The sequence below is a fragment of the Caloenas nicobarica genome, chromosome 12 (genome assembly GCF_036013445.1).
Source record: "Caloenas nicobarica isolate bCalNic1 chromosome 12, bCalNic1.hap1, whole genome shotgun sequence".
NCBI lineage: Eukaryota > Metazoa > Chordata > Aves > Columbiformes > Columbidae > Caloenas > Caloenas nicobarica.
The window spans coordinates 1,266,180-1,291,327 of record NC_088256.1 but is presented as its reverse complement, the minus strand read 5'-3'; the positions used below and the strand labels follow the sequence as shown (position 1 = coordinate 1,291,327).

At 53.3% G+C, this 25,148-nt stretch overlaps 1 protein-coding gene across 2 annotated transcripts in view; it reads left to right on the top strand.

The window, feature by feature from the left end:
- MID2 (midline 2) overlaps nt 1–25,148 on the top strand; it is a 114,825-nt gene that overhangs the window by 11,810 nt on the left and 77,867 nt on the right. For both annotated transcript variants that reach the window (XM_065643510.1, XM_065643509.1), the window contains exon 2: nt 13,207–13,928. In XM_065643510.1, the coding sequence (XP_065499582.1) occupies nt 13,263–13,928 (666 nt within the window). In that variant the 5' untranslated portion in view covers nt 13,207–13,262. The remainder of the gene's footprint in view (nt 1–13,206; nt 13,929–25,148) is intronic.

Here is a 25,148-nt window from a genome sequence, read left to right as displayed (position 1 = left end):
AGTCCCTCTGTCATTCTGCAGCGCTGGGAGGAGAACTGGGAAATCTGGCTTACGTACAGAGCACTCCCAAGAGGCTGGCGTAGGAAAATGGTTTAAAAAATTCCTGCGATTTGAAAACAAGCCTTGATTTGTCCCTCTCTGAAATGAAGCGATGGTAACTGTAGCAGGAGAGGATCTCCAACGTCCTCTGGCCTGGCTGCAGGGGGAGGAGTGGGCTCTGCAGCTGCGTCCGCCGCTCTGTGCTGGAGTCCTGCACCAACGCGGGAGCTTTCCTCGCAGTTTGCTTGTCGCTGGTTCAGTGCGGCATGGCTGGATGTGCTGTGCTGGAAGCAAAAACAGGGCTGGAGCACAAGCGCAAACTGTCCCCAAATCTTCTGCCCTGGGACCCTTGTCATGAGTGTGCCCACAGCATGAGCCCAGGTACGCTGGGAAAAACGTGTCTCCAAAAGACATGTCCCGTGTGCCAGCCTCCTTGTGCAAGGGAAGCCTGAAACAGCGGAGCCCTGGGCTGCTCCCTCGACTCCCATGGTGTGCTGCTTCTTTCTTTTTAAATAGTTTGTGTCTTTTAGCTGAGGCCTGTGGGCCAAGTTACACCGATCTGGGTGCCTCTTCCTGAATGTGGTGGGGGTAGGGTGTGAAAGTCCAAAATATCTGCTACCTGCATTGTTTCTGCATTGAGGATTAATGCTAATTATTCCCCTATTGTCTTAAGTTCCTGTAGGAAGCCTTGTTTATCTTACCCGCTTTACCAGGAATGCAACCCCAAGGAGCCTGTGCAGATATATTTAAACTTTGACAAAGCAGCACAATAGCCTTTGAATTTCTCAACCCGTGGCATCCGCCGGGTTTAGTGGTTTTGGGGTTTGGAGGCTGGGGCAGCCCGGCCAGGCTCCGTGTCACCAGCTGGCTCTGGGCTGACATGCACGACCTCCAGTTTGCAGTGTGCGAGGCGGGGATCTCCGTGGGGAGGTCGGAATAGGCTCCTTCCTGCTGGCAGCACTGAGCAATGAGGTGGGACTGAAGCGACATTGCAGCTCACTTTTTCATGGGCTGACACAGTGCTGTGGCACAGGTGCTCTTTGGAGTGTTGTCTGAACTGCTCTACGGAGACACACGGTAGCCCTTAGCAAGCCAAGACATTGGTGGAAACCTTGGTCCAGGCGGCAGCTCCTGGCCTTTTTGGAGCCGTGCCTTGCTTGCATGGCCCCATTCAAGTTTTCTCCCTTCCCCTGAGGGGCTGCCTGGTGCTGCTCTGTGGCAGGGGGCTGCCAAGCACCGGGCTGGCATGCTCGGCTCTGCACCTTTGCTGGGATGGGGCCATTCTGTGCGGGAGGAACACCTTCTTTGGTGGAGGGTCTGTCTTCGTTCTGCCCTCAATAAATGACCCTTCAGTAGCAGTCTCAAGGTTTGCACAGCATGAGGGTCCCTGGAGAGCACCAGCGATGGGCTGGCTCCTCACCGTGCCGTGCTCACGTTGCAGCAGCACCAGGACTGCCCCAGGTTTGGGTCTGTCTCTTCTCCTGCGGTGGACTTTGCCGTGAGCCCAGCCTCGCCTTCGTTGCCTCACTTCATTTCTGAGCACCTCTTTAAACCTTGCACCCCCATGTGTGAGCAGTGCTTGTGTTCTGTGTTGAAACGTGGTGGCCCAGTAGGAAACACTGGAGTGGGAATAATCGTGGCGTGGCTCATGGGGCGCAGTCCCTGCAGGATGCCCATCCCCAGGTATGGTGCCAGGGGATTTCAGCCTGGAGAAGAGGAGACTGAGGGCAGAGCTCGTGGGGCTGCAGCTTCAGCAGGGGAGCAGGAGGGGCAGGGCTGAGCTCTTCTCTCTGTGACAGTGACAGACCCCAGGGAATGGCAGGAAGATGGGCCAGGGGAGGTTTAGGTTGGCCATCAGGAAAAGGTTCTTCACCCAGAGGGTGCTGGACACTGGGACAGGCTCCCCAGGGAGGTGTCACGGCCCCAACCTGACAGTGTTCAAGAAGAGACTGGACAACGTCCTCAGACACACGCTGTGACCTGTGGGGTGTCCTGTGCAGGGACAGGGGTTGGACTCCATGAGCCTGATGGGTCCCTTCCAGCTCAGGACATTCTGTGATTCTATGATTCAAGGGCTGTGAATGCTGGAGTGAGCTGCTGCTTCTCCAGCCTCCAGAGAGACTGAGGGCTTCACCCTTGAAATATGCTTCTCCTCGGCCACCCAGCTGCTCCAACGTCAGCAGAGGATTTACGCGCAGCTGCCTGCCCTGCCTTGCCTGGCTTCTGGTTTAGTGAAGGAGCTGAGCTTTAACGGTTGGTGCAGGTAGAAAGTGGGGTGCTGGGTGGTGGTGTGGGGAGCTCTGCTCGTTCTGTTACTAATGGCTGTGCGCCCCAGCAGTGCCTGACGTGGTGCTGCATCGTTCGAGTCTTTGACTGCTGCAACTCTTTGCAGAGCTGGATGCCTCTCTGTGCAGCATCTGTCTGGGCAATAGAAGCCATCACTTGCTCTTGAGCCCGAAAGGTTATTATAAAGCATCAGCTGCTGCTGCACTGCATTTGCAGCCATGCCGTCCCCTCGTCCCTGCAGGGCCAGGGGCCTCTGGCTGCTTCCAGGGACGTCGCTGGGCTGGAGCTGCATTGCAGGTGGTGGCTGAGGAAGAGGAAAAGGACGCAGAGCTGCGGGGTGCACTTGGAGAAAAGGAAAGACTTGGACTGAAAAGCTGCTGCAATGTGTGGTCTGGCAGGAGCCAGCCGAGCACAGGTCTTTTTTCAGGAGCTGCCAGTGCTGATGCCAGTGCTGTGTTTTGCTCGCCTGCTTTGCAGCAGCAGCTGACCGTGCTGGGCAATGGAGGAGAAGGTGTTAGACCAGGGTGGCAGGAGAGCAAATAACTGCACAACAGGCGAAGGAGGGAGGGTGGTGGTGAGACCTGGGGCAGAGATGGGGTTTGGCGGGCGAGGGAAGGAGGATTTGCAGGGCCGTGGCAGGGCTGCCAGGGCCATGGGAGCCGTGGACGTGCCAGTTTGGTGGCACGCCAAGTCCCCAGCTGCTTTTCTCCATGACCAGGCTGAAGTGGCTCACTCGTATCTGAGCCCATCCTGGGAAGGTAGGGCTGCTCCCCCTGCCACTGCAGCCTTCGGAGCCATGTGCCTGCAGATGTCCCTGGCTCCAGCAGTCCTCCCAGCATCGCTGTGGCCCCGGAGCTGTGGGGCTTCAGCCCCAGAGTTGTGGCAGCTGCTGGTGGCAGAAGGACAGGGGCTGCTGGGCTTTGGCAGTGCCAGGCAGAAGCGCACAGCTGGGGAGGCTGGGACAGACGGATGGACATTGCACAATGCGTGGAGAGGAGGTCTGTGATGGGCTGTTGCCTGCCGGAGGGTGAGCCTGGCTGCGGCGGTCCCTGGATTTACCAGTTGCTGGAGTGCAGAGGGCCCTGGGGAGCTGTGGCATTCAGTTGGAATCATAAGCAACTGTGATGCACTCCAGGGACCTGTGAATCGGAGGGGACCGGAGAGATGCCCTGTACCTTTTTGTGTCCTGTCAACCCCCAGGCGACTGAAGGATGTAGTAGGGGAAGGTTTCCATGCCATGTCTGTGGGAATTGCCCGTTAAGTCTAGCGGAGGGTGATACGCACCGTTGCTGCGTGGGATTTCTGCTCCAGCTACTGAGAAGTCTATACGGCGCAATTCTCATGTGCACAGCTGCAAGAGCTGGTGAGCAAACTGCAGGAAATGTCTCCCTAATCCACCTTGCACATCGTCAAGTCCAAACACTGGATTCCTTGGGCGGCTTTGGTGGGCATGTGCTTTGCTGAGGTCCCGCGGGAGCACTCGGGAGCTGTCAGCTTGCTGAGCTGGGCAGAGCGCAGTGCCTTGTGCGTGCTGCTGAGCTACCATTTGTAGGAAAGATGTAAAATCTTCCCTTTCACCAGGATGTAACTGGAGAAAAAACAGGCGAGCTTTGTTTGGTGCTTGCCTCTCTGACGCCTTGGAGGTGAATGAGGTCTCTCCCTGATGGAAACCTCACGGGCTTTGGCCAGAGCATCCTTGCCCCATGCGGGTACCCTAAGAGAAGCTCCTTGGAGCTGCTTGTGCTCCCCAGTGAGCTCATCCAAATTGTGAGTGGTGCTGGGCTCACACTGAAAGCTTTGCCTCTACAGGTAAAGCACTCATCTCCATCTGTGGAGGGCTGTCGTGGATGCCGGTGGGTTTGAGGTGCTTTCAAGATCTCCACAAAATCCAAACTGTGTGCTGCAAGGCTGGCACCTGATAACTGGTGGATGGGGAGCACAGCTTGGTGATGGCTTGTGTCACCACCTACTTAAAACAACACCACAACCTTTGTGCTTCATCCTACACTGCAATCCTATCAGGCTAGACAAAGACAACATTAGCAGCTGATGATTTTTAGGCCAATAAAAACCCCCTGTTGTTGTGAGCCCTTCCCATATCGTATTTTCCAGCCTGCAGGAGTGCGACTGTCCATTTTACACTGGGCGAATCAGAGGTGGCTGCAGATGGGAAGGTTTCATGGTGTCGCCAGAACAAATAGCGTAATCGATTGATCTCTGCACAGCTGTAAAAGTATTACTAGACATTTAAAGCAATGGGAAACATTCAGCTCCATCGCTGGCAGAAGGGGATGGATGGCTGGGTGTGCTGAATGGAAGGTGCTGAGTTGGGGGCAGCATGTTTGGAGGAGTATCGGGGAGAGGCTGCCAGGGTGAAGGCGTCTTGTGTGTATAGAAACTACATAAATCCCTGGGGGGTGAGGAGTGGCGGAGGCTCGTGGAGCTGCTTGACAAATGGAGAGATGATATCAGGAAGAAAAAGAGAGAGAAGCGGGGTGGAAAATGCGGCACCCCAAACCAGAGCAGCTGGAGGGGCAGCGCGGGAGCTGCTGCGGTGGGGATGGGAGCAGCGGTCGGTGGGATGTACTGTACTGGTGACCTGGGCGGGGCTGGAGCGCCCTGGCTTGGGGCGCTGTCTGCATGGTGGTTACTAAGGCTTGTGCGGAGTTTACACGTTAGGCATAATCCCCTTCTTAGGGTGGCAGGGAGGCTGAGGTGTTTAAGGGGCACCCAAGGTCTGGACTGGAGGAAGAGGATGTTGTGATGAAGCAGAACAGTTTCATCCCATCAGTCAAGACAACGTGGGCAGCGGTGAAGATAAAATTCCTCAGGGGAATAAGGTACTGTGCAAACGGAGAAATTACGGAGCAAGAAATCACCAGCGCCCAGTGGGCTCCAACCAGCTCTGCTGAGGGAATTTAACAATGAAGCGGCTGAACTGCCAGCAAAGAGTATCTCCCATTAAAAATGACTGCTGCATGGAAGCGCAGCTGCTTCTGCTCTGTCCTTAATTTAAAGAGGTATGAGAAGAACTGTGGGAATTACAGAGCAGCCAGCTTTATTTTAGCACCAAGCAAATTAGTGGAGAAAATAATTAAAGCTCATGTGGAATCTGCGCTTCAGTGTGATAAAGGGCAACACACGGCTTTTATTCAGGAAATCCAGTTTAATCGGGGGTTTTTTAATTCTTTTTGTCAGTATCGCGGCAAGGTGATTGAGGAGAGCAGTTGGGAGATGAATTATTTGGATTTTCAGAAAGCCTTGGACAAATGCACTAAGTTATTAAGGAAACTGTTGAGGCCGGAGCTGTGGGAGGAAAGGCCAGATTCTGTTCATTGTTTTCAGATTTACTGGAAGGAAAGAGCAGGCAAAGAGGCACGTGCTGCAGTGATGGCTGAAGGATGCTCTTCACCGTCTGGGGCTTTAAGCTTGAATTTTAGTGTTAAATATGCACAGCAGCTCCACATGCACCAGCTTATCAAGGTTCTGAGTCAGGCACGGAAAAATTAGGTAACGCTAGGTCTAAATTGGCTGGGTGAGCCTGATCGCCTCCCCTCTCTCTCCCTTGGGTATCTTTGTTGGATAGGAAGCTGCTGTTAATTACGCAGTCGGGGGCTATTTTCCCTTGTAGGATCTCAATTTCTCTTGGGACCAACCTGTCCCAAGGGGAGTTTTAGGGAGGTTTGTTGGGAAGGCTGATGTTTGCAGGAGCACAGTGTGGTCAGCAGGGCAGGGGGAGCCCCAAATCCCCATGGAACCGGGGAGCGGGTCCGTGCCGCTGCGGGAAGGTCCTGCTCAGCCGAAGCTTTGGAGGATGGAACGTAGCTGCTGGATGGAGGTTTTTTTAGTTCTCCCTGTACAACGATCCAATTTTGTGATAATTTTCCCTAGGACAACAAAAAGCACACAGACAACTGCTGCCCAGATTTTATATCCTGCTGTCATAGAGCCAATTAAGGAAAGGGTTGCCATATTTTATTATTTTTTTAACACACGGGTGGAGCAACATAGCTTTTCTGAATGCCTCATTCTTGGAAGTGGCTGAGCAATTTGGGCTGAAGCTTTTGGGGGGTGGTGGAAGGAAAAATAGCAGGTCCAGAGAGGAGAGGTGGTTTGCAATGTGGGGTGCTGACAGGCTGGCAAAGCCTTGTCCAGCTTTGGTGCTGGGGGAGACCAGGAGGCACTTCAGGTGGACTTAGCAAGCATTGGTTATAGTGAAGGCTGGCAGAAGTCAGGAGGGTGTGCCGGAGGGGAAAATGTGACCTGCAGAGATGTACATTGTTGAGTTTAAAATTCTCTGTAACCCTTCAGGAAAGCAGGTGCTGATACGTGCCATGCACAAGATACATTGACCTGTGACCACCACATGGTAGCAAAGCCAAATGCTGGATGGGACTAATTTTTTTTTTTTTTTTTTAGCCTGATAAATCACCCGTAGTTATACAATAATTATACACGGATGCCTGGAGAGCACTGAGAATTGCATCCTAAATAAATCAAACCCATAACTTGCAGGGCTTCGGAAGAACTGTGTGTCTGGCTGTGGGCAAGAGCAGGAGGACTGACTTCAAGATGTAGTTGTGGCCAAGCCCAAGAAATAAAAAGAAATTGCAGCTCTTAGTTTTAAACACACACAATACGTTGTGCTGATTTTTGGTATCCGAACTCCATGGCACAGGACTTGCATGGTGTGGATGTGTGAGCAAGAGTTTCTTGCACCAGGGGCCAAGGAGAAATCAGAAGCAGAAAGAGCATGGGTAGTTTTGGGCTGACTGAAGACAGAGAAATCAAGGGCAGTTTGGGGCTGGTTGACCATGGCCTTGAGTGATGTACACTGAGATGTCCCCTCGCAGGTTTAGATGGGGTGATATGAGCCGCATCTCCTACCGATTCTCTCTCTGCTCTGTTCTTTCCTTGGTGTCAGACCTCTGCATCACTCATGATGAACCTTTGAGCTCGAGGTTGCAGTGAAGCATGTGTCTTTAGTCTTGTAAAAATAATAATTTGCAAGAGGCAGTAGGGGAACCTTGGTATCAAACGACCCTTGGTATAATTTGCTGAGGATATCACGCGCACCCCTGGGGCTTGCCACGCTCGTGCTGCTTTGAGTCAGTGTGTGGGTTTCAGAGCCCATCCAAAAGCCGAACTCGGTGTAAAAGCACCAGTTGCTCTGTGTCCCAGTGGACTTTGTGGCTGGCTTTGCCACCGGCTCCAGAGCACTCGCTTTGCTCACCCTGGTGCTTGCTGCCTTCCTCCTTCCCTTCTGGCTCTGCCCTTCTTTCTTTGGCAGTCGTCGATTTTTTTTTTTGGTTTTTTATTTTTTCTCTGTCTCTTTCCCTTGGGCTTTGAACAGAGCTCAGTTTATCACAGCCAGTTCTGTTCCTCAGCATCAGCAACAACTTGTCATCGGAGTCGTTTCTATCCCGCAAGCGGGAGGCGCTGGGTCTCAGCTGACGCGCTGGTACGTGCGTGTGTTGGGCAGAGCGGCGTCTGCCGATGTGGGCAAAGGGCTGTGGAGTCTGGGGGTGTTCACGCCTAGTGCTGCCGCTGAGGTTTGTCCCTTCGGGAAGAAGAGGGCTGGGGTGCAAGTGCCGTTCCCTGCTGCTGGGCTGGCGTGGGGGCTCCGAGTGGCACCCAGTGGTCTCACAGAATCACAGAATCACAGAATGTTAGGGATTGGAAGGGACCTCGAAAGATCATCTAGTCCAATCCCCCTGCCAGGGCAGGAACACCTAGGTGAGGTTACACAGGAAGGCGTCCAGGCGGGTTTTGAATGTCTCCAGAGAAGGAGAATCCACAACCTCCCTGGGCAGCCTGTTCCAGTGTTCCGTCACCCTCACTGAGAAGAAGTTTCTTCTCAAATTTAAGCGGAACCTCTTGTGTTCCAGCTTGAACCCATTACCCCTTGTCTTACTGTTGGTTGTCACTGAGAAGAGCCTGGCTCCGTCCTCCTGACACCCACCCTTTATATATTTATAAACATTGATGAGGTCTCCCACCACCCTGTGCGGTGACCCTGGCGAGGATGCAGGGACCATGTCCAGGTGCATCTGCTGTGTCTGTCCTCTCCGTGGGTCGTGTTTCCCATCAGCTGGGAGGTGAACGTGGGGAGGTGTGGAGCAGCACGTGGGGATGTGTGACACCCGCAGCACGGGGGGACAGGTCACAGGGATGCAGGCGGGTGCTCGGCTCACATCTCACCTGTGCACAGACGGACCTGCCCCTGGCACCCACCTAAAGCTGCTCGTCACCGCCGTCGTGCCAAGCAACGGCACCCCGCGAGCACGCTGGAAGGACGCCGCGTGCCTCCGTGTGTTACGCAATGGAAGAAGTCCCACCCAGGCGTTTCCGTGGCAAAAATGTTTGGTTTTATGTTACGCTTCGTTAAACAGCTGCTTTTTGTAGTTGCAGCCTTGCCCAGCCGCTGGCTGCTGGAGTTTCCCCAGAGGCCAAGGCGAGTGTGGCCGGACTGGCTGACCCTCTGGCACAAGTGACAGGGGGGGCTGTTTGTGAACCGTGTTAGTGTTTTATAACTTTTATATTTAGGGACTTAATGAGTCTAAACAAAGCAGATTTTAATCTAATCAGCTGTTCCTCATGCCACGTCAATCCTGGACATCAAAGCGCACATCAAAGGGAGAGGCATGAAAGGCTTCGAAAGCAGCACCAACTGCTTCAGCCAGGTGCATCTCTGAGCGGCCCTGCCTCTGCTCCAGCCTGGCTCCTCTCAGTTATCTCAGATCTGAAGGATGTTGTCCCAGCAAGGAAAACAAGATTAACATAAGAACGACCCTCAGGAACAAAGCAAAAGGCTGTTTAAGTTTGTTGCATGTTTTTGCCTCGGATAGCGCTTCAAAGGCAGGCGGGAGGTCGGCCAGCAATGGGTGGCTCTTGCACAGCTCTGCAGAGGCTGTTGGGGAGCTTCTCCCCAAAATTCTTATTTTTAAATTGTTTTCCTGATCTTGGTCAGACTCTGAATCCAATCCTGTTCTTGTCCTTCTTTTTTTTTTTTTTTTTTTTTTTCCTTTGTGTTTTGCTGGCCAGAAATAATCTGTGGGTGAATCGGGGAGGTGAGAGGTGCTCTGCTCCCCGTGCTGGAGTTGTACCTGCAGCCAGGAGTGTCAGGCTCTCATGGCAAAGCAGCTGCTCTACCTGGAGCATCGTAGCAAAGCAAGGGAGCAACCCTGATTCGAAAGCAGTCTGTAAGGTTTTAAAGCGTGAATGCCCCAAAGGAAGTGCTGGGGAGCTGCCCATGGCTGCGGTGGTGGCGGGGGGGATGTGTTCTGGCTGCGCAACTGGAGCTCCCCCGTCCCGCTGGGTTTGGAGAGCCACGGGGAGCCCGGCACATCTGGCTTGCGACCGGGGACGGCTGCTGCAGGGTGTGCAAGAGCTCCTGGGCAGGCGGCCAGGAGCGTTTCCTCCTCATCGCTTTCCCATGGCTGAGATGGGTTCTGAGGCTTGAGGAGCACACCAGGGGCCACAGAGAGGAAGCCGTTGGGAGCCTGTGCGCTCCTCAGCTCTTGTGGATGCAGCTGCTTTTCCACTGTCTCTCTTGTGGGAGGGAAAAAAATATACGCGCGCGCGTGCGTGTGTGTGTAATGCTGCATTTGGGCAGGGCTTGATAAGGTTGCTGCAGCATTAACATATCTAAATATCCAATTGCTTAATTTTATAAGCCCCTTGAGCTGGTGCAGGGCAGAGCTCAAGATCTCCTCCAGGCACTTGCAAATCCTATTTCAGGCAATTAGGAAGAGATGGTGCGATAGGCAGGGAGATAGGCAGGGACTGGTGCAGGCAGGTCCCAGCAGGGCTCCTGTGTGATTTGCCATTTGCTGGAAGCAGCCGGGGTGGGCAGGCAGAGCCTGGTGAGGCTGGAGCCCACCCCGGAGCACATGGCGAGCACTCGATCACTTGAGGCTCTGAAGCCACTTTTTGGGAGGACTTGAATCAGAAAACAGCTGCGAAAGGTGGGACTGCTCCTGCCCCTGCTGCCACCTCCCCGCCGGACCAGGGGGACTGCTTGGGGCATTCTGCAGGGCGGGCATCGCTCGCAGCTCCCTTTGCTGGGCCTGAAGATGTCCCGGCGGCACCGTGTGCACCGCATGTCGGGAGCAATCCGGAGCACAGGTGAGAAAGAAGAGGCTGAATCTGTCTCCTGATGCTCTTCACAGAATCCCAGAATGTCAGGGACTGGAAGGGACCTCGAAAGCTCATCCAGCCCAATCCCCCCGCCGGAGCAGGAACACCCAGATGAGGTTACACAGGAAGGTGTCCAGGCGGGTTGGAATGTCTGCAGAGAAGGAGACTCCACAACCTCCCTGGGCAGCCTGGGTCAGGCTCTGGCACCCTCACCGGGAAGAAGTTCCTTCTCATATTTAAGTGGAACCTCCTGTGTTCCAGTTTGCAGCCATTGCCCCTTGTCCTATCACTGGTTGTCACCCAGAAGAGCCTGGCTCCATCCTCCTGACACTCCCCCTTTCCATATTGATCCCCATGAATGAGCTCAGCCCTCAGTCTCCTCTTCTCCAGCTCCAGAGCCCCAGCTCCTCAGCCTTTCCTCACACGGGAGATGCTCCACTCCCTTCAGCATCTTCGTGGCTGCGCTGGACTCTCTCCAGCAGTTCCCTGTCCTTCTGGAACTGAGGGGCCAGAACTGGACACAATATTCCAGAATGGGGTACATCAAAAAGGCACAGTTATGGATAGAGGCGCTGCTACCCCGACCTTGACTTTGAGTGGCTTTTTGGCACCTGCAGACAGCAGAGCAATGCTTAGCTCTCAAACCCAACATCCATCACACAAAGCCTGAACGCATCAGTTAATGGGAGTGGGATGCAATAACGCCCAGTGCAGCATTTCTTGCAAGCGAACAAGGTGAGAAATGTTCTATGTTGATGAGGGGTTGTTGGGTCTGTAGCTTAAATTTGGGATCCGCGAGCTGTCATCGGTGATGGCTGCTGGTCAGTGGTGGTGACGTGCAGTGGGAATGGAACAAAGGAAGAAGCCGGGGCAGTTGGATCTGAGGGGATGACACCGTGCCGTTTCCCCTGGGTGATTGCTGCTGCTGTTGGTCTCCTCCTGACTTCAAGTTCATTAGAAAGCGAAGCCTCATTTCTGGTGAAGGCTGCTGGGATGTGGCCTAGAGAGATGAATGTACTTTGGGTCTCTGGACTTGAAAAAGAGAAGGTGACGGCTTGGGACCCGGCGTCCTTGCTCCAGGATTGTGACTAGCAGGTGGTAACGCCCAGCTATGCCACTCCCACCTGTGGGGTACCGGCACCAGAGCCGCTTTGTAGGTGTCCCCATCATCAGAGGCCATCTCACCATGAATTTGGAAAGAAATCCCCAGCCTGCCCGTTCTGTGCTTCCCGGGCTGGGAGCTCCTCCTGCCCAGCTCGTGCTGTCCCCCTGGCACGCAGCATTCCCCGGAGGGCTCAGCTCCTGCCCTGCACCCCCTTCCCAGATGATTAAACGCTGCCTTTCCCTTGCAGGAGATATTTCCAGCCAGTGTCAGCCCAGAGCAGCGACACACTAATTCAGAGCAGTGAGCAGCTCTTCAAGCGCTTCCTTCCCCTGGGTCACTGTGGGGAAGCAGCGGGGCTGATTAGTTGGTTTGCCTCTAACGCAGGGCAGAGCCAGAGGCGGTGGGGCTGCTGCAAAGCCCAACCTGTCCTCCTCCTTGCTAATTAGTCCCCATCACTGCACATGGCTGTGGCAAAGCTGGGTCGGGAGGGTGGGAAACACGCGATTTCTCTTCTCAGTGCCTGCCAGGCTGCTTTTCTCTTCCCCGTTGGTTGCGCGGACCTGCCAGAAGCCAACATGAGGTGTGACGGTGGGTTTGCAGCCTGTGCCTGCTGGGGGTCTGGTGGGGCTTTATTTAGATGGGCTGTCGGTGTGCTGCCCCCATGCCCGCTGCTCCTGGGTTCTTTAGCTCAGATGGAGAATTGTCCTGCAGCCCGGCCGGAGACGGAGCTCAGAGGCTGCTGGGCACACAGGGGGACCAGCATTTGGGGGTGTGCTGGGATGCCAGTGGGGACAGCCAGGACTCGTGGTGTGGCTTGGTGCTCTGCAAAACCGGAGCTGGAACCGGTGTGATGGTGGCTTGCGGAGAGCCTGTTTCCAGCCTCGTGCAGGGGAGGTGATCTAAAAATGTGAGCTTGTTTGCCTCCAGCTGGAGTTGATTTGGGCATCCCTGGTTGTTGCTGGAGTGCAGCAGAGGACAGCTGAGATGGAAGTTGCAGATTGTAATTTTGCTGCTCTTCCTTCCCTGTCCCACTTCTAAAAGACGACGGCTGGGAGAAACAGAGAGCAGGAGGATGGTACCGTAGAGCTCCTGACCCACTTTGCTCAGAGTTTCCAGGACAATTCACCTTTTCCCTTTCACCAAAAGGAGACAGGGCTGTGTAGCTGCTAGAGGGGACATTTAGAGGTCTGTCTTTGCTGTGCAGCACAGCTGTTACGCATGGGAAACTAGCACAGCCCCCCATTCCTGTCTTGGGCAGCGCTCGCTAAAAGAAGAAATCATGTGATTTCTGCTGGTTTTGTCTTCAGCCTTGCTGTCCAAGTCCTCTTCCCTGGCTGCGCAGGAAGGTGATGGAGAGTAGCTTGCTGCTGCCCCTTCTGCCTTGTCTCCTGTCCTACAGCATCTCTGGTGCTGGTCCGAGCCGGTGGCTTGGCTCAGGTGGATGGTGTGCTGAGATGGTTCAGCCAGACCGTTGTGCTTGTGTGAGCCTGGCCGGGCTGTAGTAACAGTGTTGGGGTGTAAAGAGCATCAGGGTGCTGCAGAGGTGATGTGTCTGACTCCCCCGGGCGCCAGTTTCTGGTGGAGAGGAGCTACCCGGGAGGGCCACTGTCTCATGTCTCTGCTCTCCTCTCTCCCAGGTACCAGACCACCTTCCCGGGTTTTTGATGCTGAATCAGGATCTTTTTAACTAAAGATGGAAACACTGGAGTCAGAATTGACCTGCCCAATCTGTCTGGAGTTATTTGAAGACCCTCTCTTGCTGCCGTGTGCCCACAGCCTCTGCTTCAGCTGCGCCCACCGCGTCCTGGTGTCCAGCTGCTCCTCCAGCGAGTCCATCGAGCCCATCACCGCCTTCCAGTGCCCCACGTGCCGCTATGTCATCTCCCTCAACCACCGAGGCCTGGAGGGCCTCAAGAGGAATGTGACACTGCAAAACATCATCGACCGCTTCCAGAAGGCGTCCCTGAGCGGCCCCAACTCCCCCAGCGAGAGCCGCCGCGAGAGAACCTACCGCAACAGCTCTACCATGTCCGTGGCTGGCGAGAGGATCGCCTGCCAGTTCTGTGAGCAGGATCCCCCGCGGGATGCAGTGAAGACGTGCATCACCTGCGAGGTGTCCTACTGCGACCGCTGCCTGCGGGCCACCCACCCCAACAAGAAGCCCTTCACCAGCCACCGCCTGGTGGAGCCCGTGCCCGACGCGCACTTCCGAGGACTCACGTGCTTGGAGCACGAGAACGAGAAGGTGAACATGTACTGTGTTGCTGATGACCAGCTCATCTGTGCCTTATGTAAACTGGTGGGACGCCACCGGGACCACCAAGTGGCATCCCTCAGCGATCGCTTTGAGAAGCTGAAGGTAAGCACCCGGCACGGCTGTAGTGAGCCCACAGGCAAGGCTCTCTGTAGGGGCTGGAGTTTGCTGCAGGATGGTTGTCAGAGCAGAAGCTGCCTCTTCTTTAAGCCAAACAGCTCCTGAAAGATGTGGGCTTCAGGGTGGAGCTTGCGGGCTCCTCCAGGACCCTGCTATCAGAAGGCTGAGCTAATTCTTGCACAATTAGAGTGAAGTCTTTGCTGTTTTATGTTTCTACTGCTGGTGTGTGTGTGTGTAAAGCCTGGGCATTGGACCTTCTCCCAAAACGGCCGGATAGTGAAACATCATCAGACACTGAGGTACCTGATGGCTGTTGCCCCAGGAATGTGGCTTTGCCCCGGGGTTTGTCCTGTCCCTTGAGAGAGCCTGGGTGGCAAAGAGTGGCCTGGTGGACCTGTGAACATCTTCCAAGGCTGTCACGCTTGGGCTGTTCTGGGGATGGGGACAGGACGGATTGGGCTGTGGGCATTTCCCGTTGGAAAGCCACCCTGCAGGCTTCCATCCTGCAGCATATGGGAACCCTCCTGCTATCCGTAAAACCTCCCCCACAGATTTTACCCACACCTGAGGTCTGTTGTGCCCTGAGAAGTGGTCTGGGGAGTCCTTTCATGTCCTCGAGCTGGCTTGCTCAAAGCTTCTCCGCTGTGAGAGAGGAGAGGGCCAGCCTCTGGGAAGTGAGGGATGGTAAATGGGTTGAGAGCAGCCCTCTGGAGAAGGATTTGGGGATGTTGATGCATGAAAAACTGGACATAAGGTGGCCGTGTACACTTGCAGCCCAGAAAGCCAACTGTGTCCTGGGTGCATCACCAGCAGTGTGGCCAGCAGGTGAAGGGAGGGGATTCTGCCCCTCTGCCCCCCCGGTCAGACCCCCTGGAACTCCGTGTCCAGCTCTGGGGTCCCCAGCACAAGGAGGACATGGACCTGTTGGAGCAGGTCCAGAGGAGCCACAGAAATGGTTCCAGGGCTGGAACCCCTCTGCTAGGAAGAAAGGCTGAGAGAGCTGGCGTTGTTCAGCCTGGAGAAAAAAGGCTCCAGGGAGACCTTATTGTGGTATTTCACTTTATAACGGAGGTTTCTAAGAAAGACAGACAGAGACTTTTTACCAAGGCCTGTAGTGACAGGTCAAGGGGCAACAGTTTTAAACTGAACAAGGGTAGGTTTACATTGGACACAGGAAGAAATGTTGCACAATGAGGGTGGTGAGACACTGGAACAGGCTGCCCAGAGAAGCTGTGGACGCCCCATCCCTGGAAGTGTTCAAGGCCAGGCTGGACAGGGCTTGGAGCAACTTCATCCAGTGAAAGATGTCCCTGCCCGTGGCAGGGCGGTTGGACTAGATGGTCTTCAAAGGTCCCTCCCAACCCAAACCACCCTGTGAGGCAGTGATGGAGCTCCCCTCTGCCTCCTGAGCACCCTGGGCTCCTTCTCTGTCTCAGCTCTTTGCAGATGCTGTCCTGAAAGCATTGACCTGAGCAGTCTCTGTCTCTCAGAGGGACCGTGCCAAGGGAGGCCGCTGTCTTGTGGAGAAGGTGGCTGGAGGCTGACCAGCATTTGGAGGCTTCTGAAGATCCCCGCACGGTCCCGTTGCCTGGGGTCTCCTTCCACCTGCTTCCTGCCCACACCAGCGCTCCCAGCAGCAGGAGCTGCCTTGATGGGAGCCTCTGCTCTACGGCAGGCCGCGTTTTCCATCCTAATTTCCCCCGAGCTGAAGCGGCAGAAATGGGCAATTGTTCTCCATCCTCCTTCACTCGTAGCATGTATTGATCCAAACTGAATTACTGTTCTGCTGCTCTTCAGGCAGGAGAGAGCAAAGAGTACTTTGAAGCTTAATTTTTATGCAGTGGCTGTGGTTGTACTGAGTATTATGTGAACCCATATGGAGGATGTTTGACCTATATAAAGTTAGAAATCCCTCTCTGTTCCCTGCGCATTCTGCATGAGTCTGCAAAATGGTTTTAATTCCCTGTTTTTTAATATTAAAAAAAAGTATGGTTCCATTAGAGGTCATGCCAGTGAGGCTGTGACAGCAGTCATATTCCCATTATAACCCTTCTCATGTGTTTCCAGCTGCTTCTTCCTTGATCCCTTCTCCCTTAGTGTTCTGGGCTTGTTCTGACCCAAAAGTGCTTTTCTTGGCTCTTTGTCTTGTTAATGTTTTGGACAAAATTGATCTGTCCGCTCTTGTGTTTTTGAGTGCAGAAGAAATACTTTTATCACTCTAGCAAAAATACAGAAGACTCTTTTTTTTTTTTTTTTTTTTTTTAATATGCAGACCAGATTCCAGGTTATTTTTTTTCTTTCTTTTTTTTTTTTTTAAACAAACAGATACCCAGAAAGAAATCTTTCCACATGTCCCATTTCCCGGGCTGGTTTCCCACCTGCCCTTCTCCAAAATCTTGCAGGCTCGGTGTGACTTGCCCAGTGATGTGACTTGACCCTGTGCAGCGGCAGGAAGAAGATACTGTAGGATGTCCTGTACTTTAGTTCTGTCTGCCCCGTGTTCCAGCCAGGAGGTCAGTGTGTTGGTAGGTGCTGCCAAACGGTGTGTGCCCGTGAAGCGTCTGGGGTCCGTGGTGGCTGGTATTTGCCTTCAGACCTTGATGTGCCTGTCTCATCTCTGCATCACACCTCACCTAAGCTTCCCCCGGTGCGCGGAGCAGCGCCAGCAGCCCAGTCCTTAGTCCAGGACATTCTTTTTCTATGAGGAAATGTCTCAATTAGCAAATTGGAAACCTTAGAAAGAAATGACCGTGTATGTTTGCACGCAATAAAACCTAGGGATAGAAATTAAAACTCTTTTAATATTTTCCCCCTAATCTGGCCCATGTCAGCTAGCCAGGCAAATTCTTCTAAGGACAAAAACCCTTGACAACCTAAATTGCTTCTTCCATCAGCCAAACATTGCAGGTTGCCAGAACATCATTTAAAAAAAAATTTTAAATAACAGTTTTAAGTGATTTTGGACAAGGAGAGAAGCTCTCCTCTGCTTGAAACATTCTTTGTGTGCTATTCATCCTGCCCAGCTCCCTGTTCAGCTGCAGCAGCTGTAGCTGGATGGGGAGCGGGGACGGGGTGGCTGCGGTGCCTCCGCCCTCTCTGGCAGGGGTGACATTCCTGCCAGCCACGGCTCTGGCATGGGGGGGACCTCGGTTTGGCGTCTGTAATCTGGCCGTGCATCAGTTGGGCATTTTTTGGGTGGTGTTTTTCCTAACGCTTTACCTCCACTGCAGGAATTGCACGAGATCGATGCTGAGCTTGACCAGCAGAGTCAATATTTGCGTTAGTATTTTGTGTCATCGTCCCCGTACAGTCTCAGTCTATAGTTTCGCCCACAATGCTCTTTCTGGCAATACTTGAAATCCTTGCGAGTATCGGCAGTACCTGAAAGCATTACAGACGCACTGGGATGGGAGCCGTGGGGGGGACGCTGCCGCCCGGCAGCCCTTGGCTGGCAGAGCTGCTGCTTCCTCCTGCGCTCGTCTGGTCCCCGCACCCACCCGAGCTCCCCCCACCCCACGGTAGGGCTCTGCCCCCTCCTTTCTCTTGCTAAGCCATTCATCAGTGAGTTGTGTTGCAGCCAGCACGCTCCTGAAGATCAACGGTGCGCTTGGGCGTCGAGCAGTGAGCAGTTGCTCTTAATCTCCGGCTTTGATCCTGTAGCTAGAGTGAGCTGGTAACACCTTTCAAGTTGGGTTTTTTTGATCCACGTAACTTCATTTTGTCAGAAGGGCTGCGCTTTCCACAAAAATCTTTGGTGGGGGATTTTTTTTTTTTTCCTCTTTAGAAGTGCCGTATGCCTGAAACCCATACTGTTGTGTCTGAATCCTGAACTGTCTCCCAGTGCTCCCCTTCCCCTCTGAGCTTGTTTTACATCAGAAATCTCCAGTGCTTGGCTTTCCCGTGGAGGCTCTGCAACAATCTGTCCGTACCATATTATACACCCCGAGGTGTTTTAGGAACCATCTTTAATCCCTTTGACACATATTATGGCTTTTTATTTTGAGCATCTTCAACTCCACTTGTTTATAGTCTAAAGAAGTTGGTAAGTGTGAGTGGTTTTCTTGAGCTGTGGTAAATGCGAGTCATGAGCATCGCCGGGCTGAGGTTTTGGACCTGCCCTGTGGTTGCTCACATAATGTCCATTGCTTTGGGATAAAGGAGTTCTTGCACTGATTATGCTGCTGTTTGCCAGCGCGTTATTCTGCACCCAGTTCTTTCAAGCCTACAAGTTGGCTCATCCATCAAAGCAGCTCCATTTGCTGTGTGCTTCAGCTCGGACATCGGCCGTCATCTGCCAGCTCCAACAGCCCCTGGCAGAAATGTTGCAAACACCCGGGATGCTGGAGAAACTGCAGTTATTTTCAATCCTGGCCATCCGATGCAGCTAGATTTTCTGCAGCAAAAGAATCCACCTGTTTTTAAGATGGATAGAGGGGGTTTTCCCAGCTGACCTCTCCTTTGCTGGGACTTACAGCCCGGCCCTTGTGAGATGGGAGCCCAGATCGGGGAGCATCTGAGTTTAAGAGGGGACCATGTGCGATGGCAGGCAGGACAGCGTGGGGGTCAAAGCGCTGGGGTCACCCGCCTCGCATGGGAGCGTGTCTGGGACAGCCGCGTCCTGTTTCCCTGGGAAGGCTCCATTTCAAGGGGTGCCCACTACAGAGACCAAGAGAGAAGGGAAAACCAGCTCTTTGCGTAGGAAAGTGCTTCGTAATAGACTGGCTATTTCCCAGCATTGCACTTAAGCGCTGGGAGAGCTGCAGGTATGGGAGATGAAATACTTAACGGCAGCATCTTGCCAGGCGGGTGCTGCAGGTGAGGACAGGCAAGCGGGTGATGCGAGAGGAACCCAGAGGGAGGGCAGGTGAGAGCCACGATGATTCCAAGGGGCTGGATTTCCGCCCGTGTTTTCTGCTTGCTTTGAGGTTTCGGCATTCGCTGATAGTGGCCCACTGGAATGGGTCCTGCTGCAGCGTGACCTGCGGTGCCGAGACCCGTGCTGAAATATTCGTGGGTAATCCTGCACTGGCAGACACTTCTCTTAAACCAGACGATGTGCTTGCCTTGTGCTGCTGCCTTTTATTCATTTACAGCTGTGATGGGAAGAGAAACAAGCGTTCCTGCCCTTCTCCCTCGCCAGGCAAGGAGGCGTTCACATTAACATTCACCGCGGGAAGAGCGTGGAGGCATGTTCCTCAGCTTCAGGCTGGCCTGCTCAACCAGAGCCATGGGAGAGGGCATGTGCTAGGCTTTTCAGGCAGAGACTGGGCACGTTGCTGGTTGAGGACTCATTTGGCGACATAGTTCCAGTATAGGTTGGGGAATGACCTATTAGAGAGCAGTGTAGGGGAAAGGGACCTGAGGGTCCTGGTGGACAGCAGGATGACCATGAGCCAGCACTGGGCCCTTGTGGCCAAGAAGGCCAATGGCATCCTGGGGTGTATTAGAAGGGAGGTGGTCAGTAGGTCAGAGAGGTTCTGCTGCCCCTCTACTCTGCCCTGGTGAGACCTCATCTGGAATATTGTGTCCAGTTCTGGCCCCTCAGTTCCAGAAGGACAGGGAACTGCTGGAGAGAGTCCAGCGCAGCCACGAAGATGCTGAAGGGAGTGGAGCATCTCCCGTGTGAGGAAAGGCTGAGGAGCTGGGGCTCTGGAGCTGGAGAAGAGGAGACTGAGGGGTGACCTCATCAATGTTTATAAATATATAAAGGGTGGGTGTCAGGAGGATGGAGCCAGGCTCTTCTCGGTGACAACCAACAGTAAGACAAGCGGTAATGGGTTCAAGCTGGAACACAAGAGGTTCCACTTAAATTTGAGAAGAAACTTCTTCTCAGTCAGGGTGACGGAACACTGGAACAGGCTGCCCAGGGGGGTTGTGGATTCTCCTTCTCTGCAGACATTCCAACCCGCCTGGACGTCTTCCTGTGTAACCTCACCTAGGTGTTCCTGCCCTGGCAGGCGGATTGGACTGGATGATCTTTCGAGGTCCCTTCCAATCCCTAACACTCTGTGATTCTGTGATAGTTATGTCTGTGCAGGTCAGGTGGCTCCAGCACCCGCTTGGCTTTGAGGTGGTCCCCATTCAGCTGGGAGAAGAACTGGACGGTGCCTTCAGAAAGTGGACCTAAGTTAACATTCTGTGTTTGAAGGCTTCTTCGTATTTCTTGTCCTCTTGCAGCTCACCTCGCAGGTTGCTGGCTGCCCAAATTCCCCCGGCATGAGGTCTTGGAGGTCCTGGGGTCCCACCTGAGTGTGTCTTTTAGGGTGTGCACTGCTTGGTGTGTCCTTAGCCTCAGACTACCAGTCCTGCTGTGCTGTACAGCTCTTCTTGTGGTGGTGAAGCATCTGCTGGTGGCAGCATCTGGGCTCGCTTGTTGATGACATTGGCCTCCGCTTCTCCAAGCCAATGGGCAACGTGGGCGCTCCCAATGCCTGAGCTTGGCTGTGAGCAGGCAAAGTGCATCAGGATTTTGCTGCTTGTTTTCCCTCTGTGTGTGTTCAGGAAGGGCTGAGATGTTGAGCACAATTAGCGGCAAAGAAATCCATCAGTTCGGCTTGCTGGCTGAAAATCGACATTAAAGATCAAATTAAAAATGTATGTAGATTGAGAGCAAAACAAATGGCTTGACCTAGATGAAGCGAGTGCCTAGGACAGCAGCGCATTATCTGCCGAGTACAATCTTGGCCAATTATGAATTTAGATTGCTTGGAACTTGTAATGAAGAACGTTTCTGCAGAGCGCTGCCCTGCCCCGCGTCCTGCCCGCGCCGCGGTGCTGGGGCAAAGCTGCACAGCAGCTCCCTGCGAAGGAGAGATTACAGCAAGAAAGGCTTCGACTGAAGAGCTCTGGCCAGCTCCTCCCATCATGATTTGTAATGGAAGGAGGTTTCAGAGAAAGGATTTTGCCTTGATTATTTGCTGCTGTCCTTTGCTTCTCCATCTGCTCTGTTCCCTTTTGCAGGAAACAGATAAGGGCCAGCTCAGAGGAGGCTTTTCCTTTGCTGTTCGTGAGGCTTCTGTTGATTGACAGGCTGGAAATAAAAAAAAAAAAAAAAAAGGAAGCGTTTTGTAACACCTTTATATCTGCTCTTTGCTAAAGGAAGAGCAATAAGCCAGGTGGAAAATCTGTAATCTGTCACTTCAGAGAGGTGCGCTGCCTCCAGTGGGTTTATGTGAGTGGGACTCAAGATTAAAAAAAAAAGTCCCTGTGCTAGACAAATCGTATGCAGAAAGTTGATAGTTATTCCAAGGCTCTTAAGAGAGTGGTGGGGTAGAAAAATGAGATAAAAAACTTCCTCCACACTGCAATATAGGACTTCTTTGCCTTGGGACTTGTGAACATGTTCTCACTTGTGCTGTGTGAGTCACTGAGATTGCTAGTTAATATATAATTTACTGCACTGCCATGGGGCTAAACCGAATTTTATATTTTTATATATATATATATATATATATATGTTTCCTCCACACAAAGAAGAGTTAGCTGAGAACAAGGGTTATGATTGTGACTGCTGTGACTCCTACACAGAACCGCGGGGGCTGTTACCAGCAAAAATACAGAACGCTCCGGCTGTGTTGTAGCTGTCGGCTCCTTTACTCTTAACAGCAGCACATACACTTTTGCTGCTTGAGACCCACTTGGAGAAGGAGCTGCAAACCCAGCCGAGGCTTGCTCCAGAGCAGGTTTGCGGTGGTGGGAGTTGCGACCACTCTGCTGCTCTGAGGACCCTGGTAGGGTGATGGGTGGCCGCCCGTGGATGCTGCAGCCCCGGCTGTGCTGGCAGAGGGGGTTTGACGCCCTCTTGGCCATAGCCCTGGCTAAGCCACCATTCAAGGTCACCTACAGCAGTTGTGGTGCTGGTTGTACGGGAATGTACTGGAAGATTGGCGAGGAGGTTGGTTAAATGTAAGTGCGCTCAAGTGACTTGCAGCTGTCTGTAGAAAAAGCACATACATCACACTAATTGTTTTACTGACCTTGTGCGCTTGATGAGTAGAACCTCTGTGTTAGATAACACAGGCCTGTGAGAAACTCTAGACCCTTATCACTATGTCTGAGATTCCTGCTTTGTTGTGAGAAAGAGTGAGAGGCTGCGCCTGCTTGAAGCCTTGAAATACAGGTGAGCTCAGCAGACCCAGTGATGTTCCAGCAGGGCTGAACTTACCAGCGCCTGCGTCCCCGCTTGAGTTACCTCTGCGTGGGAGCTCAGGTGCTACGTCAGAGATCCCCCAGTGGAGAGGTAACTAAAATAAAACTTGCTCTTTGCAATGCATTCGTGGCCTCTGGCTCTTCTTGCAATGTGCTTGTGCATGCGCTCACACTGGTGCAAGCAAGTCCATCCCTTCCTGCTGCCCGCGGCTGTGCTGGAGATCCAGGCACCTGCAGCATGAGCTGCTGCGGCTTTGGGACCGCGAGCTGGGGTGGCAGCTGCTGGGGTTGTCGACACGTGTTTTAGGGCAGGCAGAGCCCCTGCCTTCACCCACCTGCCTGCTCCCCAGCCGGACCTGCAGTTTCTTTTGCTTTCTGTGCACAAATCCAAGCATCTCCACTCCCCAGCAAGCTACTGAGGCTTTTTAGCGTTGGTTTCTTTCTCCTAAGGCAGGTCAAAGGTGGGGAAAAAACAATAAAAGCACACTGTGGGGTTTATTTCTGCTTGACTTATAATCTAGTGACTGGTTATAAGAGATCTCTCTGAGCAGGGGGAGATCTGTGGTCCAAAACACACCCACCAGCACAGGGTTATCACTCCCATTGCTTTGTTTGCGGTGGCAACCAGATGCCTTGCAAAGCAGTGAGCACTTACCTGATTTTGAACGCATGCAAAAGGGCATCTCTCCTTGTCCCTAATGCAGATAAAAGCCTTTAGTCCACTGCCAGGTTCCTTTATCCAGCGATTGCCCTGGTCTTCCTCTGGCAGTTCAGCATGTCCTTGGGACGCCACGCAGCAGGAGTCGCGCATCGCCGTGGCTTGGATGCCAAAATTGCAGCAAGCTGAGGATCCCTTAATGGGAAATTGGGGAAAGCCCTGGGGGTGCATCACATCTGCAGGAGCCGAGGGAGCCAGCAGCCATGCTTGGCCCCGCGGAGGCGACAGTCCCGGGACCTGGCCTGTCCCGCCGCTGCAGGGGAGCTCCGTGCGCTGGAAGCTGTAGCTGCGGAAATAAAGCTGGCAATAAATAAGGCTGAAAGTAAAGCTTGGACCCGTGGCCTTACTGGGTTTTTTTTTTTGCCACGCCAGCGGGAAGCGTCAGCGATGCAGGGTGGTAGGGATGTCTGCCCGTCTGCAGGTTGGTCTGTTGCTGTGGAGCCCCTGCCCTGTGCTCACAGGGGCAGGAGGAGGCTCCTGAGCATGGCTGGGCTGGCAGCTTCTCCCCACCACAGCCTGGGCTGCCCTTACCCTTTTGCTCAGATTTCACCGCAAGCGCCCACCCGGTGTGCGCGCCAGGGCGAGCACAGCGCTGCCACAGTCGTAGCATTTACCTAAAGAGCACGAGTCATATGGAAATGCTGCATTTTCCTGGCTGCTTTACCCCATGACAGGAGAGGGATCGAAAAGTGCTCCGGTGTCTCATATAGCTCCCAGTTTATGTTTTCCAGTGGCATGGACAACTCAAGTGTTGATAACTGTAATTACTGGTTGATTGTAGGTCATGGGGACCAGAAGTCAGCACTGAGTGCAGGGGTCCTTGCTTTTTTTTTCCCCCAGAAATCTGCTTTTTGGGGAGAGTTTGAATATTTTTTTTTTTTAAGCTAAGCTATTATGAGTCTCGAGACAGCAGACCTAAGAGACTGCGTTGATTCGATTAATCTCTTGCTTTTTTTCCGAAACTGCAGTCACATCCAAGCTGATTTCAATGTTACAATCTCAAGAGCAGCTTGAGCTAGAAAATGAAAGTGCAAGGCTGTGCAAAAGTCACCCAATAATGCTGTGTTTGGGATGAGGCTAAAGGATTATTCTCCAGCCTGCGAGTCCTGAAAGATAGCAGGTTGGAACTGAAGTCGATGGAAGAAGCAAGATGGTAAGCAAATGAAGTTATTTTTAAATAACAGTTGCCACCATCTTTTACTAAAGCTCCCCCCAGAAAATGCCATGATTTTGGAAAGTGGCTCGTGGTCAATCTGTTCACCTGTTGCATAAGCCTTGAGCAGTGGTAAGTGCTGAAAGCGATGACTGAGGATATGAATGAATTTCACTTTTGTTGGGATTGATAAACCAAAATTCATGGCTCTTATCAGCTGTATGAGTGGGGAGATAGTGGGCTGTGGAAGCCGAGGAGCGTGTGAGGCTGCGGCTGCAGGATGCTGCGCTCATGGGGTCTGCGGTGCTTGATGGTGCTTGGCTGGTTTTGGGAAGACGAAGCCAACAGGGGATGACTGTTAACCCACTGCCTGTCTCTGTTGGTACAAATCCAACAGTTAAGGAACATGGAAGAAAGTGAGTGGCCATGCCCAGGACAGCAAAGTCAGAGGAGCAAGGAAAGGGCAGATGTGGGATGTCCTGGCCCATCAGCTCCTTGCTTTGGGAGATGTCTTGCTTGGGACGGCACCGGCTCTTGACAGGACTGCTGAAAGCACCAAATAGTTGCTTCCATGTTCTGGCTTTTGGGATGGTTTTCAAAGGATGGAGCTGATGTGAACACCACATCTTTGCAATACTGCAACCAGGTGATGCCCGTGTCTGCCGCAGCCTCTCCTGCAGCCTCCCAGCTTCTCCTGGCCTGAGGGGTCCTCTACGCCTTTGGTGTTGCAGCAGCAAAGCATCAGATATGCTTTCAAGAGCAAAAGGAAGAGGAATAAAATAAAAGTCCCTGAACCTTTTGCCATCAACATCGGCAGCGTGCTCATGATGAGCCCGTGTGGGCCGCATTTCTGCTTTTGCCTAAGGATGAGGCCAGAGGATGCGCGGACCACACTGTCACTTGCGAGGACAACGCTGATGTCCCCGTGCCATCCCTTGCTCTCCACATGAGCAGTATTTGCAACAGTGGTTTACTTTAATTTTCATTAGCCGCTGCCCTCTGGGCTGCTGGCAGGATGCCGGCGTGAGCAGTGGCCAGACGAAGTTTGGAAAGCAGCAGTGTGCAACGCCCAGGGCCGTTCTGCTGGTCCGGGGGCTGCTGTGCCTCTGGTGCTGCTTCCCCAGCGGGCCACGGCGCGTTTTGCACCGGTGAGGTCTGGGCTTTCTTGCGATGCTGCCAGGTACTC